General features: G+C 42.7%; 1 protein-coding gene across 10 annotated transcripts in view; it reads left to right on the top strand.

Annotated features, from left to right (window-relative positions):
- herc1 (HECT and RLD domain containing E3 ubiquitin protein ligase family member 1) overlaps positions 1–15,259 on the top strand; it is a 219,481-nt gene that overhangs the window by 4,006 nt on the left and 200,216 nt on the right. For 7 of the 10 annotated variants that reach the window (XM_061815706.1, XM_061815705.1, XM_061815713.1 and 4 more), the window contains exons 2-7: positions 7,996–8,028; positions 8,225–9,198; positions 9,856–9,951; positions 10,106–10,300; positions 12,162–12,473; positions 13,149–13,245. In XM_061815706.1, the coding sequence (XP_061671690.1) occupies positions 8,251–9,198; positions 9,856–9,951; positions 10,106–10,300; positions 12,162–12,473; positions 13,149–13,245 (1,648 nt within the window). In that variant the 5' untranslated portion in view covers positions 7,996–8,028; positions 8,225–8,250. The remainder of the gene's footprint in view (positions 1–7,995; positions 8,029–8,224; positions 9,199–9,855; positions 9,952–10,105; positions 10,301–12,161; positions 12,474–13,148; positions 13,246–15,259) is intronic. The other 3 variants (XM_061815707.1, XM_061815710.1, XM_061815715.1) reach the window with 2 other exon arrangements.

Genomic DNA, 15,259 nt, shown 5'->3' on the forward strand with positions numbered 1-15,259 from the left:
TAAGGATTGTGTTGGAAATACTGACTGGTGCCAGTAGTGTACTAAGTAGATGGAAAGAGTACTTTGAGAAATTAATGAATGAAGAAAATGGGATAGAAGGTAGAGTAGAAGAGGCAAGCGTGAATGACCAGGAAGTGGCAATGATTACTAGGAGGGAAGTTAGAAAGGCACTGAACAGAATGAAAAATGGAAAGACAGTTGGTCCTGATGACATACCAGTGGTGCTATGGAAGCAATTTATAGAGGTGGCTGTGGGGTTTTTGACCAACTTATTCAATAAAATACTAGCGGGAAAGAAGATACCAGAAGAATGGAGGAAAAGTGTGCTAGTCCCCATTTTTAAGAACAAAGGCGATGGTCAGAGCTGTGGAAACTAGAGGAATAAAGATGATGAGCCATACGATGAAGTTATGGGAAAGAGTAGTGGAGGCCAGACTCAGGACAGAATTAAGCATCTGCGAGCAACAGTATGGTTTCATTCCTAGAAAGAGTACCGCAAAAGAGTACCACAGATGCATTATTTGCCTTGAGGATGCTCGTGGAAAAGTACAGAGAAATTCAGAAGGAGCCATATTGTGTCTTTGTAGACCTGTAGAAAGCCTATGACAGAGTACCAAAAGAGGAACTGTGGTACTGCATGCGCAAGTCTGGTGTGGCGGAGAAATATGTTAGAATAGTACAGGATATGTATGAAGGCAGCAGAACAGCGGTGAGAAGTGCTGTCGATGTGTCAGAAGAATTTAAGGTGAAGGTGGGACTGCATCAGGGATCTGCGCTGAGCCCCTTCCTGTGTGTGGTAGTAATGGATAGGCTGACAGATGAGGTTATGCTGGAACCCCCTTGGACTATGGTGTTCGCAGATGATATTGTGATATGCAGTAAAAGCAGGGAGCTGGCATAGGAACAATTAGAAAGATGGTGGCACGCACTGGAAAGGAGAGGAATGAAGATTAGCTGAAGTAAAACAATGTATGTGCATGAATGTGAGGGGTGGAGGAGGAAGAGTGAAGCTCTCGGGAGAAGAGATAGCAAGGGTGGATGACTTCAAATACCTGGGGTCAACAATACAGAGCAATGGAGAGTGTGGTAAGGAAGTGAAGAAACGGGTCCAAGCGGGGTGGAACTCTTGGCGGAAGGTGTCCTGTGTTCTTTTTGACAGAAGAATCTCCACTAGGATGAAGGGCAAAGTTTACAAAACAGTGGTGAGGCCGGCCATGATGTACGGATTAGAGACGGTGGCACTGAAGAAACAACAGGAAGCAGAACTGGAGGTAGCAGAAATGAAGATGTTGAGGTTCTCGCTCGGAGTGAGCAGGTTGGATAAAATTAGAAATGAGCTCATTAGAGGGACAGCCAAAGTTGGGTGTCAAGAGACAAGGTAACAGAGAGCAGACTTCGATGGTTTGGACATGTTCAAAGGCGAGAGAGTGAGTATATTGGTAGAAGGGTGCTGAGGATGGAGCTGCCAGGCAAAAGAGCAAGAGGAAGACCAAATAAAATGTTGATGGATGTTGTGAGGGAGGACATGAGGACAGTGGGTATTAGAGAGGAAGATGCACGAGATAGGCTTAGATGGAAAAAGATGACACGCTGTGGTGACCCCAAACGGGACAAGCCGACAGCAAAAGTGCTTTGAGGACCTTCCATACTCTTTAATCTGTCATTTTGGTCACATTTCTTGTAGCACAATTCCTTACAAATTGTTCCCTTCAGATGTTGTTTCCTTCAATTGTTCACTGTTCATGCCAGTTCAGTAAAATATTGGGACAATGTACTCACAATCAATCAGATATTGTCTTGTGCATGTGGTTAGATAAGACTGTTCACAGCTTCTTTATTTCTTAAGATCACATCTGTGGATTTTTATGAAAGTTCTGGTTTAGTTCACAAAGCAGCTCTCTTGATTCACATTCCTTCATGTTGAAAACTCCACACAGGGAGGGCTGGGATTGGACCTGGGTCCTCAGAACTGGAAGGCCAACGCGTTCCAGCTACTCCACCGTGCCGCCACCACCTGCGATCCAATACTGATATTGGAGCCTAGAATTTTGGCTGATACTGATATTGGTCTGATCCATCCATCCATTCATCCGTCCATCCAGCATCGCTTTCTGTTGGTGTTCACCAACATGTTTGGGGATCGCCGCCATGACAGGGACTGACTACCTTACGGCCACAGCTCCGGTCGGCCGCCTCAGCAATGGAAGCGCTGAACATTGTCCACTCGGACTCAATGTCCACGCCTCCCTGGGAACATGAGCAAAGTTCTTTCAGAGGTGAGAGTTGAAAGTCCTTCTGACAGGGAACCGGCCAGCCGTTCCCAGCACACCCTCAGAATACACTTGGGGCTGCCTCGTCTTCCCCCATCATCAGATTCAACTCACCACGAGGTGGTGATCACTTGACAACTCTGCTTCTCTCTTCACCCAAGTGTCCCAAGACATGTGACTGCAAATCTGATTACATGATCCTAAATCATTGAACTGCAACCAAGGGTGTCCTGGTGCCAAGTGCACATAAACACCCTTATCCCTGAACATGGTGTTCATTATGGACAATCCGAGATGTCCTGTAACAGAACAAACTCCACTCGGGTTCTGATCTGTTTCTTTGAATCACGCCCTTCCAGGTCACACTGTCATTGCCCACTAGGGCATTGAAGTCCCCAAGCAGGATGATGGAGTCCCCAGAGGGAGCGCTCCCCAGCAGTCCCTCTTCGGGCTCCAAAAAGGGTGATTACTCTGAAGTGTTGTTTGCATTGTTACAAACAGCAATCTGGACCTGTCCCACCACCTGAAGGGCTACCCTCTCATCCACCGGGGTGAACCCCAACGTGCAGGTGCTAAGCCGGGGAGCAATAAGTATACCCACACCTGCTCGGTGTCTCTCACCGTGGGCAACTCCAGAGTGGAACAGTCCAACCCCTCTCAAGATGACTGGTACCAGAGCCCAAGTGGTGCGTAGAGGCGAGTCCGACTATTTTGAGTCAGATCTGCTCGACCTCACACCAGCTTGGCATTCATGGCATTCGAGCTAGTTTCTGTAGGGATCGCATCGCTCAGGGTCCCGCATTGGCAGCCACCACCAAACTCACATTGCACGCGACCCCTACAGCCCCTCTCTTAGGTGGTGAGCCCATGGGAAGGGGGACCCATATTACCCTTTTAGGGTGTGCCCGGCCATGCCACATGGGTGCAAGCCCGGCCACGAGGCGCTCGCCTTTGAGCCCCACTTCCAGGCCTGGCTCCAGAGGGTGTCCCCGGTGACCCGCTTCCGGACAAGAGAAACCTGAATCCATTTCTGTCTACAACCATGGGGGTCTTTTGGCCTTGCTTTTTCTGGTCCCTCACCTAGAACCTATTTGCCATGGGTGACCCTACCAGGGATGTGAATCCCCAGACAACTTAGCTCCTCGGAACATTGGGACACACAAACTACTCCACCACGATAAGGTGAAAAGCTCAAGGAGTAGGTTATCATACACACTTTACTAATTTTGAAGAAAGGAATGTTAGAAAATGCTTGATCAAGTGATATTACTCAGAGAGGAACAACTGTATGTAGCATAATAATTATGTTGTGAGGCTAGCGGACTTCAACTGTCTGTGTGTGCCTTCATTGTTGGTATTGTTGATCCTACTATGAGTGTCTTGACCTTACATGCAATGAGATACACACTTGCTGAGAAAGTGTGAAGTCAAAGAAAGTAGAAGTCACGATCAGATATTGTATGTACGACCCGTTAACAGTTTGAAGAATATATACCAGAGTGTTATGTTCCTTGTTTGTACGTGTTTATACAGCATTTGTTTACCAATATACAGTAGTTTTCAGTTGTGTCGGAATCTGATTAACGTATGATTTTAAACACCAGAGTCAAGAAACACTTCGTCTTTGTCGAAATCGAAAATTTCATCTGAAGTAAAAATTTCAAAAACAAGGCATTAAAGAGGGAAATCCTGTTATTTACATTTTCAGAAAAATTATGACCTTGTGCGAAATGCGGAAATCATTTTGGCGGTTGTCCGCTAAATCTCAGCACTGAAAAGCCGGCACAGCAAAATGGACCGAAAATGGCGTTTGGCTACAGTAAATCAACTGTATTTAAGTGACGAACAGCAGGGCCTATTTGGACCTGCTGTATATCTTATATCCCTCAATATAATGAAACAACTTGAGGCGGAAGTGGCAGCTGCATGAGGGGTGTTGGGGACACTGCATCAATGGGAGTGAATTTTCTTTTGTAATACAGTACATAATTGGAAAGAAAGGATTACTTGGAACATTATTTGCATCAGAATGGTTTAGTACAAACACTATTATCACATTGTGATAAAGTTATGAAGGTCTTCCCACCATTGTTCCTGTCACCCTATATTGTGTGTTTTTGTGAACAGATTAGGGACAACAGTTCTGTTTTTGTATTGAGTTCTCGTGTCTAAAGAAAGACCACAAAGACAAGTTTTTCCTCACGTTTTTTTAAATTGCAGTTTGAACGCTGCAGCTGGCTAATAGTGTGAGCTGAATGGGTGGTAACAATGATTTGCTTATTAAATTTAATAACGTAAATGCCAATATTTTGAAGATAATACCCCATTTGCAATATGATTAAAAAATATAGTACTAAGAAATGTTTCATTTTTCGATTAGTGAAACTCGTTCAAAATGTTGAAGTATATCAACTGAACTGGTTCTTTTTTGGAATGGTGAACTTGACTGAACTAGTTTTTGGAGAAAACAACATTCCCAACACTGAGCTTGAATTGTTTATCACAGTTTATATTGCAGGTTTTAAAAAAAAAACACAATACAGTTTTTTCAATATCGTCCAGCCCAGAAAAAACATGACCAACACACATTTTGCATTGTTTCACGTCATAGTACAGTGAAGCAAATAAGTATTTGAACACCCTGCTATATTGTAAGTTCTCCTGCTTAGAAATCATGCAGGGGTCTGAAATTTTCATCGTAGGTGCATGTCCACTGTGAGAAAGATAATCTAAAAAGAAAAATCCAGAAATCACAATGGACAATGATGCAAAACATTATCCCAACTCTACAATGGAATGGTTTACAAATAAACGTAACCAGGTGTTAGAATGGCCAAGTCAAAGTCCAGACACGAATCCAATCGCGAATCTGTGGGCAGAGCTGAAGACTGCTGTTCACAAATGCTCTCCATCCATCCTCACTGAGCTCAAGCTGTTTTGCATGAATGGGCAAGAATTTCAGTCTCTCGATGTGCAAAACTGATAAACATACCCCAAGCGACTTGCAGCTTTAATTGCAGCAAAAGGTGGCGCTATAAAGTTTATTGCAAGGGGGCCTAATGATATTGCATGCCCCACTTTTCAGGTTTTTATTTGTTAAAAAAGTTTAAAATAACTAATAAATTTCATTCCATTTTAGTATTGTGTCCCACTAGTTGATTCTTGACAAAAAAAACCGTACCTTTGTTAGAAGCCTGAAATGTGGTGAAAGGTTGAAAAGTTCAAGGGGGCCTAATACTTTCACAAGGCACTGTATCTGTAGTTGTATTTTTCTAGGCTTGTACTTTTGTTTGTACTTGTATTCTTTTAAAAAAAATCTGTACAACAATCAATAATCTTTGTGGATTTGTTGATGTAGCTTTAATGTATTTACAGTGCCTTGTTAAAGTATTCGGCTCCCTTGAACCTTTCAACCTTTTGTCACATTTCAGGCTGTAAACATAAAGATATAATTTTTTTTTGTCAAGAATCAACAAGAAGCCGGACACAATCGTGAAGTGGAATGAAATTTATTGGATATTTTAAACTTTTTTTAACAAATAAAAACCTGAAAAGTGGGCCGTGCAATATTATTCGGCCCCCTTGCATTAATTGTGCCACCTTTTTCTGCAATTACCGCTGCAAGTCGCCTGGCTTATGTCTATCAGTTTTGGACATTGAGAGACTGAAATTCTTGCAAAACAGCTTGAGCTCAGTGAGGTTGGATGGAGAGCATTTGTGAACAGCAGTCTTCAGCTCTGCCCACAGATTCGCAAATTGATTCGTGTCTGGACTTTGACTTGGCCATTCTAACACCTGGTTACGTTTATTTGTGAACCATTCCATTGTAGATTTGGATTTATGTTTTGGATCATTGTCCTGTTGGAAGCCAAATCTACGTCCCAGTCTCAGGTCGTTTGAAGACTTCATTACTTCCAGAATGATCCTGTATTTGGCTCCATTTATCTTCCCATCTATTTTAACAATCTTCCCTGTCCCTGCTAAACAAAAGCAGCCCCAAACCATGAGGCTGCCCCCACCATATTTGACAGTGGGGATGGGGTGTTCAGGGTGATGAGCTGTGTTGCTTTAACGCCAAACATATTGCTTTGCATTGTGGCCAAAAAGTTCGATTTTGGTTTCATCTGACCAGAGCACCTTCTTCCACATGCTTCCTATGGACAGACTCTCCCACATCAGCTGTAGATCTCTGCAGTTCATCTAGAGTGATCATGGGCCTCCTGGCTGGATCTCTGATCAGTCGTCTCGTTGTTCGAGGTGAAAATTTAGAGGGACGGCCGCGTCTTAGTAGATTTGCAGTGGTCTGATAATCCTTCCATTTCAATATGATTGCTTCCACAGTGCTCCATGAGATGTTTAAAGCTTGGGAAATGTTTTTGTGTCCAAATCCGTCTTAAAACCTCTCCACAACAGTATCTGGGACCTGCCTGGTGTGCTCCTTGGTCTTCATGATGCTCTATGCACTTTAAACAGAACCCTGAGATTATGACAGAGCAGGTGCTTAGTTAACTTAAATATTTGTGCATAAAATGTGCATAGTGCAGTTTATGCATTACATTACACATCCTTGACAAAACGTTCCAAAGAAGCATCTGACTCATCTCTGTGAAAAAGATCCATAGTAGCTACCTTTTGTGCATTGTTGTGGAACTCATCATTCATGACTTGGTTCAGTTCCAGTTACTCCTGCATTGCATCATGCACAGTGATCCCATCTAGTTCACAGAGCATGTCATCCTCTCTGGCATCCTTGGCGTTTGGGAGGAAACATTTTTCGAATCACAAGTGTCTTGGTTCTCTTTATTCCTCATTATTGTTAGTGCTTTGATGTGAAGCTCCATAGTGCTAACCGCGATATCTTGGCCCCCGTTCGGAAGAAATCTAGGTCTTTGTCCATCTCAGGGAATTACGGAACTCTCCTACGTCCCAAAACTACTCCATATGCTTTTTGATTGATTTTCTCCTTCATCTTCCTTCACAATCTCACATTTGATTCAACCACTTTAAACTGCCGCGGTGCTTCGCAGTTTCAGACTTCTTCGGCAGCAGTGATGATACTTTTTCTCAAAATAGCTGTATAGGTTGCCCTTATAGTTGACATTTTTTGTCCTCAAAAAAGCCCATGGGCAGCCGTTTCTGATGTTTAGTACAGTAGCGGCAAATATGTTACGCTAACAATCGTAAAATGGAGAACTCCTGCGAGCAGGTCAGGAATCTCAGGTTGGCGGTGCACATTAATCATACGTATAAATATGTAAAATAAGACATTGAATATCATTGAAATGTAAATGTATCCTTTTTTTTTTTTTAACCACCCCATGTACAAGTATGCAGCTAAACAGTGATTTTCTTTTTCTTTTTAATCTATACTTAAATATTATGCACTCTTGACTTTTTGAAAATCTTTTTGGAAAATTGTGCTTATTATACTTGGGAAATTACGGTAGTTGATTTTGAAATCTGGATTGTGCCATATTGGAGAGAGCATATTGGGAGCTAATTGAGATTCTGTATCTTCTAAAAAATTTCACCAAGCCGTTAAGGTAGATGTGATTATTGGATTCTTGAACATTTATGGTGTTTAAGATTCATCCAAATACTTTTACTCACATGAATAGTAAGTTAATTTATTTATCATACTGTTATAAATGCCTCATAATAAAAGCAGACATTTGGATGACTTGTCTTATTCATACTTTGTCAAACAAATATTTTCAATCTACAGGAAGAATGAAATACTGTTCCAGTACTTTCAAAGGTGAGTGGAGTTTTGCTGACTTTGTACAGTTGGCAAACCAACGTGCTTCAGATGCATTTCAAGATTTCCCTGTGATTAAGGGGCAACCAATAAAAGTTGCCCTTTGCATTATATGTATTGTATGTATTATATGTAGTTATATGTCGGGATAGTCTCATATTTTCTCTAACCTATGATGTATTATTGATATTTCCAGGGCTGATGGCTCCAGAGTGACATACCATGGCTTTAATGATCCCGCCAGTCAAACTCAAATGGTTGGAGCACCTAAACAGCTCATGGATCACAGAGGACAGCGAGTCGATAGCTACCCGAGAAGGTGTTTCTATCCTGTACGCGAAGCTGTTAGCCAACAAAGAGGTTGTGGTGCTACCCCAGCAGGTGCTTTGTCTGAAGGGTCCCCAACTACCTGACTTTGAGCGTGAGTCCCTGTCCAGCGATGAACAGGAGCACTACTTGGATGCTCTACTGGATAGCCAATTAGCTTTGGCCAAGATGGTTTGCTCGGACTCTCCCTTTGCTGCTGCCTTGCGGAAACGCGTCTTGGTTCTTCAACGTATATTCTATGCACTTTCCAACAAGTATCATGACAAGGGAAAGATGAAGCAGCAGCAGCATTCTCCAGAGAACAATTCGGGCTCCAGTAATCTGCACTGTGTCAGTGAGCGGCCCCGCTCTAGCACTGATGCACTCATTGAGATGGGTGTTCGCACAGGCCTCAGCCTTCTGTTTGCGCTGCTGCGACAGAGCTGGGTGATGCCTCCTCCTCCCAGCCCATGTGGAGGAGCGGGTGGAAACTTAAACTTATGTAACGATGTAATTCGCACAGCCATTGATGTTGTTAGTTCCCTGCCACCCCTTTCTCTGGCCAATGAGAGTAAGATCCCACCAATGGGGCTGGACTGTCTGGCCCAGGTCACAACATTTCTGAAGGGAGTTACTATGCCAAACTCTGGGGCAGATATCTTAGGGCGACGATTGGCCTCAGAGTTACTGCTAGGACTCTCCTCCCAGAGGGGTTCCCTTCGCTACTTGCTTGAATGGATTGAGATGGCACTGGCAGCGTCAGCTGTGGTTGGTACTATGGGACATAAGGTGCTACAGAGCCAAGAGGGTCTCATTGGCTATGATTGTTTCATGAACGTCCTCATGCAAATGAGACACTCATTGGTGAGTAAATAAATGGGTAAATCAAATGTTTTGTGCCTTTGTTATACATTCTCTCCTGATAATGATTAAAGGGGGAGTTCAAGATACCAAGTGTTTTGTAATTTGTTAAAATAGTCATCATGTCTTGAGAATTGTACATAAAACGATCTGAAAAAGAATCTGCCATCTCTTTTTTCATCTTGTGCCTGGACATGTCAGAAACCACTCCACACAAAGAAAAACAACCATAGTCACCAGATGTGGCTTGTGAATTTGTCAGGTATTCGTCATACACTGATTGCTGGCACACCATCTGCCTCGCAAAGGATTAAACAGTTTACACAACTTTAACCTCAAATACCATTTAGGTGCTTCTCTGGGGTAACAGGGTTAAAAAAATCAGACTGAGGCTTGGGGGATGTGCTTGCAAGTGTGAGAAACATGATTTGACACCTGGTAAAATGCACTTTTGTCTCTGATTTTGCCTGGGTATGGTTGTTTCTTGTGAGAGGCACAAGATGAGACTGGAGAGAGAATTTTTTTCTATCACAGATCAGCGACTACTATTAATTCATCATGATTATTTTAAGATATTGATCAAAATTACAAAAACCCCTTGTTTCCCCCTTGTATGCTTCATATAATCTAAACTAGTCATCTGGGAATTTGATCTTTCAGGGCTCTTCAGCAGATCGCAGTCAATGGAGGGAACCCACACGGAACCCTGATGGTCTATGTTCATTGTATGAGGCAGCACTCTGTCTTTTTGAAGAAGTAAGAGCATGTTTTTTTCTTGTTCACCAATGTTCACCTGTCTTGCTCCAGATCCAGTGTAATATTTTTTTTTATTACTGTACAAAATTAATATTTCAGGATACTCTGGCGATCTTAAACAGGTCATTCACCTAATTGTAAGGTTTACCTCCAGGTATGTCGAATGGCATATGACTACTCCCGCACCTGTGTCAGTCCAGACAGCATCCAGACAGGTGAAGCACCAGTAGTATCTGAAACCTGTGAGGTTTATGTGTGGGGAAGTAATAGCAGCCATCAACTTGTGGAAGGTACACAGGAGAAAATCCTGCTACCCAAGTTGGCCTCAAGCTTTGCTGATGCTCAGACGGTAAGACTACATGTCTCTTCTGTTGCACTTAGTACAGTGGTACCTTGCCTTCTGTGTGTAATTTGGTCCATGGTCACGTCTAGCTCTTCTGTACCTGTTGCTTCTCCTTTGAAGCTCCGGCGGTGATTAGGGATCTGTGTCTTTGGCAGTGTAACTTTCTTCACCATAATTTCGGGCTCTGTTACATCCAGTGAGGATTTCGGGCTCTGTTACATCCAGTGAGGAAGGGCTATGGTGTGGTCATAGGAATTGAACTATTTCCCCCACTACTGTGAAGTTGAGAGTTTACTTTTCTTCAGAAGTAACAATTCCATATAAACAATGTGGCGGCATGTTGAACTGAACAGAATGAAAAATGAAAAGACAGTTGGTCCCGATGACATACCAGTGAAGGTATGGAAGCAATTTGATGTGATGATTGTGGATTTTTTTAACAAGTTATTCAATATTATACTAGCGGGGGAGAAGATTCCAAAAGAATGGCGGAAAAGTGATAATCCCCATTTTTAAGAATAAAGGCGATTTTCAGAACTGTGGAAACTACAGAGGAATAAAGATGATGAGCCACAATATGATTTTATGGGAAAGAGTCGTGGAGGCTAGACTCAGGACAGAAGTAAGTATCTGCGAGCAACAGTATGGTTTCATGCCTAGAAAGAGTACCGATGATGTTCGCTGATGATATTGTGATCTGCGGTGAAAGCAGGGAACAGGCTGAGGAACAGTTAGAAAGATGGAGGTATGCACTGGAAAGGAGAGGAATGAAGATTAGCTGAAGTAAAACAGAATATATGTGCGTAAATGAGAGGGGCGGAGGAGGAAGAGTGAAGCTCCAGGGAGAAGCGATAGCGATGGTGGACGACTTCAAATACTTTGGGTCAACAATACGGAGCAATGGAGAGTGTGTTAAGGAAGTGAAAAAAAACAGGTCCAAGTGGGGTGGAACAGTTGGCGGAAGGTGTCTAGTATTCTATGTGACAGAAAAGTATCCGCCAGGATGAAGGGCAAAATTTCTAAAACAGGGGTGAGGCCGGCCATGATTTATGGATTAGAGACGGTGGCTCTGAAGAAACAACAGGAAGCAGAACTTGAGATAGCAGAAAGTAAGATGCTGAGGTTCTCGCTTGGTGTGAACAGGTTGGATAGGATTAGAAATGAGCTCATTAGAGGGACAGCCAAAGTTGAATGTTTTGGAGACAAGGTTAGAGAGAGCAGACTTCGATGGTTTGGATATGTTCAGAAGCAAGAGAGTGAGTATGTTGGTAGAAGGGTGCTAATGATGGAGCTGCCAGGCAAAAGAGCGAGAGGACGACCAAAGAAAAGGTTGATGGATGTTGTGAGGGAGGACATGAGGACAGACAGTGGGTGTTAGAGAGGAGGATGCACGAGATAGGCTTAGATGGAAAGAGATGACACACAGTGGCGACCCCTAACGGGACAAGCCAAAAGAAAAGAAAAAGAACATGGCGGCATCTGCCCAGCAACACCAGGGAGTCCTCGGGATATTCTGCCACTTAGGGCTTTCCAGCTGCACAATCTCTTGCATTTTTTCTTTCTGGCTAATTTACAGGTAAACTGTCTGTCCATCTGTTCTTCTGTTTGTCCAAAGTCAAGGTACCACTGTAGTTGTTTACATGGATGTCAATATCGGGCTATTAATCCATCCTAAAAGGCCTCCTGAGTTTAGGTAAGGATGGTCAGTGAAGAACAAAAAAAAATAGTTTTACTTCCCATGCCCCATGCTGTTGTATTTATGATAAAAGGGAAACACGTACCACTGATTACCTTTAGTTTTAAACAGTTTCTTCAATGTTCCATATTCATAATAAATACATTTACAGTGGTTTCCTTACTTCAACAGATTGAGGCAGGCCAGTACTGCACTTTTGTGATGTCTTCTGATGGCTCTGTGCGGGCATGTGGGAAGGGAAGCTATGGCCGCCTAGGCCTTGGGGACTCCAACAATCAATCCACACTCAAGAAGCTGACATTTGAACCTCACCATGCCATCAAGAAGGTGTCGTCATCTAAGGGCTCAGATGGCCACACACTGGCCTTCACTTCAGAGGGTGAAGTGTTCAGTTGGGGTGACGGTGATTATGGCAAGCTGGGTCATGGGAACAGCTCAACACAGAAATACCCTAAACTTATCCAAGGGCTGCTACAAGGAAAGGTTGGTCTTCAGTCAGTTTACTTCAATTTCATGTTCAAATTCAATCATATTACATATTGTCTTTCCCCTTCGCCAGCTCCTGAATTCTCGGGTGCCTTCAAATATGAGTACATACTGTAATTGATCCATCCATCCATTTTCTTACCCGCTTGTCCTAGAAGGGTCGTGGGGAATGCTGGAGCCTATCTCAGCAGGAGGCGGGGTCTACCTTGAGCTGGTTGCCAGGCAATCGCAGAGCACATAGAGACAAACAGCCGCACTCACAATCACACCAGGAACCATTTTAGAGTGTCCATTTAATGTTGCATGTTTTTGGGATGTGGAAGGAAACCGGAGTGCCCAGAAAAAACCCACACAGGCACGGGGAGGACATGCAAACACCACACAGGCAGGTCCGGGATTGAACCGGGGACCTTAGAACTATGAGGCCAATGCTTTCCAGCTGATTCACCATGCCGCCTACTATAATTGGTATTATGTAAAATTCCTGGTGAAACCTGTTGCTTTTAGCGGTCTTCTATAATCGCTTCTATAACATTAAACAAATATAAGAAAGACAACCTGTTGATTAACAGCATTGCTAAAGATACTGTATGTGTGTGTGTTTCTTTCGCCTTTTCCCTTTCGGGGTCGCCACAGCATGTAAAAAGCATGTCTTTTTCTTTATTACATCAGGTGGTGGTGTGTGTATCTGCTGGCTATAGACACAGTGCTGCTGTTTGTGAGGATGGAGAGGTGTATACGTGGGGGGAAGGTGATTTTGGAAGATTGGGTAAGTAATTTATTTACAGCGCACAAGCACACATTATGATAATCTGGTTCTAAAAACTGCTGTGCTGGTTTTACACCACACAGTTGTAAGAGCAGCAAAGACACATGGACATTTTGTATTGTTGCGTGGGGTATTGCCAAAGTGTATCTACTAGTAGCAACGTTGACAAGTGGCTGCTATTTTTGTGGAACTTAAAAAAAAAAAAAAACATGCAATGTTGAGAACTTCAATTACCTTTAAAATCCTCCAAAACAGATAAATTATTCACAAAATAATTCTGACAAATGTACATGACCTACTGCCATTAACGTTCAATTTGCGGTATTTATTCAGTCAACTTTTATGGCAAGAAGTGACGGAAATGTTACGATATTTGTTGAAGTTGTCAGCTTATAGAACACAACAGTTTTGGCCCTTATGATCTCAATAATGGATATTTTTGACTGAAACTTCTCAGCTAATCAGTAGAGGGCTTCACTGAGGAGCAAAAAATTTTTTTTTTCTGGGTTAGTTGGGACATTAAAATACCTGGTTAAACTCAGAATAGCCGTTAATACAAAAAAAGTCAAACATCGACTTTTCAAACCATTGAAAGTAGAAATAGTGCTTTTCACAAACAGACGTGTGGGGCACATACCGTAATTTCGTGTTTATAAAAATCCTATGTATGGAGACTTATGGGACACCCTGTAGTATGCCACCTACAGTTTATGAAAAAAGGTGTACACTTTCATTCTAGAATGACGGATGTAGATATGACTGTATATATGTACAATTGTGCTCTTAAAGCTCCATTGGGAAAAAAAAAACATGGTTTTTAGTATGTTTTTAATTAAAAAAAAAAAAAAGTAGCCGGAATGGACCCATCCGTTTTTTCACCACACATTATTTTCACGTATATGGCTTTTTGTAACTCCTTCCATGAAAATCCTCTCGAGGAATTTGTTTTGGAGAAAAAGCAGGAACTGTAATCAGCAGGAGCGTACTCAGGCGGTCTTGTGTGTTTATACTAGCTTTACCTGCTGGAAGGTAACTCTTTGTTCCTTCAAGTTACCCAAAACGCCGGCTTGTTGTAGTGCCGGATATTGTTCGGACAGTCGGGAGGATGGATTTACTCTTCAAAAAGACCCGGTTCGTTGTGAAAAATGGATTGCACAGGTGCAAAGGACGGGAGCTTCTTGGGTTCCAAATGACAGCTAGGTGTTTATCGAGCTATTAAAAAACAAAACAATAATGGGGTTAGGATGGGCGTAATCCTCTCAGAACGTAACAAAAGATCCGCGTACGTATTTCAGCGGTGCTAAATGTGTCAATGTGCCCGTCAACGGCACGTCCGCTGAGCACGGCTTTGGCGGCACCGCGTCTGTCGAGCACGGCTTCAGCCGGGGTGGATCATCGCTCCGCCGCCTGGGTGGCTCATACATACTGTCAGGGAGTCTGTTAGAAGTGATCCGCATATCATCTAAATATGGCTCGAAACGATAGGGTAATATTGCCCCGGGCTTTACTATTTAGTTTGAATCCCATGAAAATAAAATGAAATATTTTGCCTGGTCCTTCATTTTTTTCTTTAAAGAATTGTACACATCTTACAAATTCTTCCTGGGTAGTCAAACATGATGGAAACTGTTTTCTCGTTTTTGAAATAAAACTAGGCCTATAAATTTCAAAACAAGTGGTAGTAAATAAAAAGTATTTTGTTCAAATAAAGTGCTTAACTTTAGAATAATTATTTGAAATCCATCCATTCCATGTTTGTACCAATTATCCTCACTAGGGTTGCCGGTTTGTTGGAGCCTATCCCAGATTTCTTCACCAGATAGACAGAACAGACCCTGAACTGGCCCAAGCCATTTGGGCATATATACACAACCAACCATTCACGCTCACATTCACACCTCACTAGTCTTCAATCAATCTACCCGATATGTTTTGTGGATGTGGGAGGAAAAGAGAGTAACTGGAGAAAACCCCTGCAGGAATGGTGACAAAATGCAAACTCCACACAGGCAAG

This window comes from Syngnathoides biaculeatus, chromosome 3 (genome assembly GCF_019802595.1).
Source record: "Syngnathoides biaculeatus isolate LvHL_M chromosome 3, ASM1980259v1, whole genome shotgun sequence".
NCBI classification, from domain to species: domain Eukaryota; kingdom Metazoa; phylum Chordata; class Actinopteri; order Syngnathiformes; family Syngnathidae; genus Syngnathoides; species Syngnathoides biaculeatus.